The sequence below is a fragment of the Centruroides sculpturatus genome, unplaced genomic scaffold (assembly GCF_000671375.1).
Source record: "Centruroides sculpturatus isolate CEXI.00-Female unplaced genomic scaffold, Cexi_2.0 scaffold5622, whole genome shotgun sequence".
Lineage (NCBI taxonomy): Eukaryota > Metazoa > Arthropoda > Arachnida > Scorpiones > Buthidae > Centruroides > Centruroides sculpturatus.
In genome coordinates, this window is record NW_019389813.1 from 1 (window position 1) to 3,467 (window position 3,467).

At 30.0% G+C, this 3,467-nt stretch overlaps 1 protein-coding gene across 1 annotated transcript; it reads right to left on the reverse strand.

Moving 5' to 3' along the window:
• Positions 1-395: 395 nt before the first annotated feature.
• On the reverse strand, positions 396-1,753 carry LOC111617364 (DBH-like monooxygenase protein 1; the record flags this gene model as incomplete). The annotated part of the gene is made up of 7 exons (XM_023358667.1): positions 396-455; positions 716-801; positions 872-929; positions 1,002-1,168; positions 1,229-1,328; positions 1,400-1,591; positions 1,667-1,753. Coding segments are annotated over 7 exons (750 nt in total), but the record flags the coding sequence as incomplete, so codon positions are not given.
• Positions 1,754-3,467: the final 1,714 nt, after the last annotated feature.

The window sequence follows — 3,467 nt, forward strand, 5'->3', positions numbered from 1 at the left end:
TTATTAGCATAATGTAAATACCTAACTATACAGCCAAATCGCTTATTAATTATTTAGCCTTATAACCCGATAAAGAATCCGGCTGTTCATTTCGTATTTTAAATAATTAACAGATTAGTTGTGTTGATTATCTTTAATTATAATTTTTAATAAATAGCTAAGTCATTTATAAAACTGAATTCTAAACATTATTTAATATTTTTAAGTCATTTCTGTGAGTTCCTTCAATCTGTCAAAAAGTAGACAGCTTCAAATAAGGGGTTATTTATTTATTATTTGATAAATTACATAGAATTACTGAAATAGAATTACAGAATATGCTTATGTAATTAATGAAATATTTAAAATTGCACTTATATTAACTCTAATTTGAGAATTTTAATTTCGCTACTTACAAAAGTTACTTTATCTCTTTTTGAAGAGTCATAAACACATTCCACCACCAATTGATCGTTCTATTATAGAAGAAATGAATTAAAATTACATTCATTTCACCTTTCATAGCTAATATATAATATTAAAGAAGTTTCGTAACGTCATACTCGTACTCTAACAACGAAAAAATAATTTAGATTTTATACTCACGGGCAGTACAGTGCGTTCTGCGGGCAAATATTTAAGTTGCTATCAGAAATTGAAAAAGTTTAAAGCAAAACATTTCTCGTAAATTCAATTTATAAATCACAGAATTACTCATTCAATAGAAATTACTTACCTGATAATTAAAATCGTAATTTAAATCTCTAGCTAAGGGAAGTAACTCTTCTCCATTTCGAAAATGTCTGACTAACATTTGTTTACCTAAATTAAATTTTTTTTTAGATAAGTTATTTTAAATACATTTTTTAATTAATAGAATATCGTACAGTACCTATGATATGAGAATGAAGTAGAAAACTATATATTTTGATTCCTTCCGGGGGAACTTGCTGTAAAATGTTTTAAATATTCTTTTATTGATTTTTTTCCAAAAAAAAAACACGAATGACTTTAATAATTACCCGACGTAGACAAGATGGATGTGCGTGTCCTGCGACAATATACTCTTTCTGTTTTGGTGGGATAAACATGCAAGGATACCATAAATTTCCAACAGCTAACATTGCAGCATCGTGTTTACGAAGTTTTGACGTGTACGTAATTCTAAATCCAGAATTATCAACGATTCCTATGCAAATAGTCTTTTATTATCGTCGAAAAAATTTAGCATTATATAAATATAAATTACCTTTTTGTAAACTAGGATTATCGTAATGAGTTTCTAATAAAATCCATTTGACTTCTGGAATGCCTAGTGGAAGGCCTGCTTGATCAGGATAAATAAATGACTATAAAAACAAAGTAAAAATGAGTATTTTATAACTTTTAATTAATGTATAAAACACTAAAACTTGTTTACCTCTCCCCCAACGGCCCAACCACCGATGACATTAAAACAAAATGGAAATTTCCGTACGTTTTCTTCATTATAACATTCGGTGTATTCTTCATTTAAATAAGGTGTTATTCTATCTGTCTCGATGCCAGTACACTCGTACAGGATCATATGATGTACAAGTTTTTCATTTCCAGGTTCAATAATTGCCTCAAGCTAAATAAATATGTTAATAATGAGAGTATTTATGTGAATTAAAACACGAAGAACTTTAAATAATGAATAGTTTACTTTAACAATGTGATGTTTTCGACTTAATTCAGGCGTTCTGAAGAACTTGCAGTAGTATTCAGTATCTCTATCACCAGGAACACGCACCTAGACATAAATAAATACATTGTCAATTCGGATCTGCTGTCTCTTAAGGATAATTTCCAAACAAAAATCACCAATAATTTATTTTTAACCTGAATATCTATTTGGGTAAAAGAAATGTTCAGGTTTTGATAAAATACTGTAAAATAGTTTGCACTGGAATATGTGTTAAGTCGTTTTTTTGTATCTTCGTTAAGTTTGATAAGGTATATGTGATCTGAGCGTTGTGGACGTTGCTATATAATTTGTCAGAGCACAGTGCTATATTTGTTTACGCTCGCTTTTTAATTTAGTCTGAAGATTATGCAGTTTATCAATATATTACATTAAGATTGTGTGAAAATCTACTAAAGCGTTAATGAAAAAAATTGCATTCACAATGATTCATGTGTATAGAATTATTTTATTTTTAGACGTGAACTGTATACNTGTGTATAGAATTATTTTATTTTTAGACGTGAACTGTATACTTATGATTAGGGTTTCTCTAACGGGATCCTGGCTGTTTTTTAACCCGAGAAATATCCAGGGAAATCCCGCAAATTTCTTAAAAGTTCACTTTTTTTCTTATTTTGTGTTAAGGTTGATGAAATTTTGCAAATAGAAAGTATAATTAACTCATAAACTGTCAGAATACATTTGTATTTATTAATTTTAAGCCTGCTTATTAGCTTTTTATATTTTTGCTTGTTATGGCACGTCACAGATTGTCAATAATCAATATGTAGACTATTTGTGGCAGGACTCTGAAAATTCTTTACTTGCCAGAACCTGTAATAACTTGAATACAGTCGACCCCCTATAACACGGTAGATACATTCCGTTCTTTATGAAATTGATGTTTTAAGAGTGCTTAAATACACGAGCCAATCACAGCCCGGCACTTATGCAATATACGGACTACGGCTGTTTGAAAGGTTTTCTTCCATAAAATTAATCGATTCTAGACTAATTCGACTCAACATTTCCAAAATACGTATAATTTTTTGGGAATAATCCATATAAACTATGCTATAAACAAAAATTTGTAGGATTACTTACCGAATGTGCACCGTTCGACGACGCCATTGCTTAAGCTTGTTTTCGTCGTGGAGCTTGTCATCGAATGGCGCTCGCGTGCTTCCTGATAAATTATTTTTTTTCCGAAAAATTCGCTGAACTTTGGAGACATCATTAATATAAATATAATTTTTATGGACGTTAAATAATAAATGGTTTTTAGTAGGTCCGTTGCTGGTTTAAACTCGACGGTTTGTACAATATCCGCTATTGGTCTAGATTCGACCACTCCTGTCGCGACACGAGTCGGCGATGACGTTTTGCCGAATTATACGAGTTTTTTTAGCGTGTTTGTACGAATACTGTCGCAATTTTTTCGCTGTAATATAGGAACCCGAACTATAGGAACCCGTGTTATAAGGGGGTTTACTGTATTTGATTATTTCGTACTTCTAACCTTTCGATTATATTATATATATAGTTGTAAATCAAATACTATAAACTACAAAGATTATCTTATGTAAAGGTTTATCACATCAAGTGACCAATCTAACACATTTTAAAAATTCTTTAAATTTTGTACGGTAGAGGAATAAAGAAATTTTAAAATGCGTTAGATTGATCACTCGTTGTGATAAACCTTACGTAAAATAAACTTTGCAGTTATATAAATCAAATACTATAATATAACAAACATTAAAACGAAAACCATACAAAA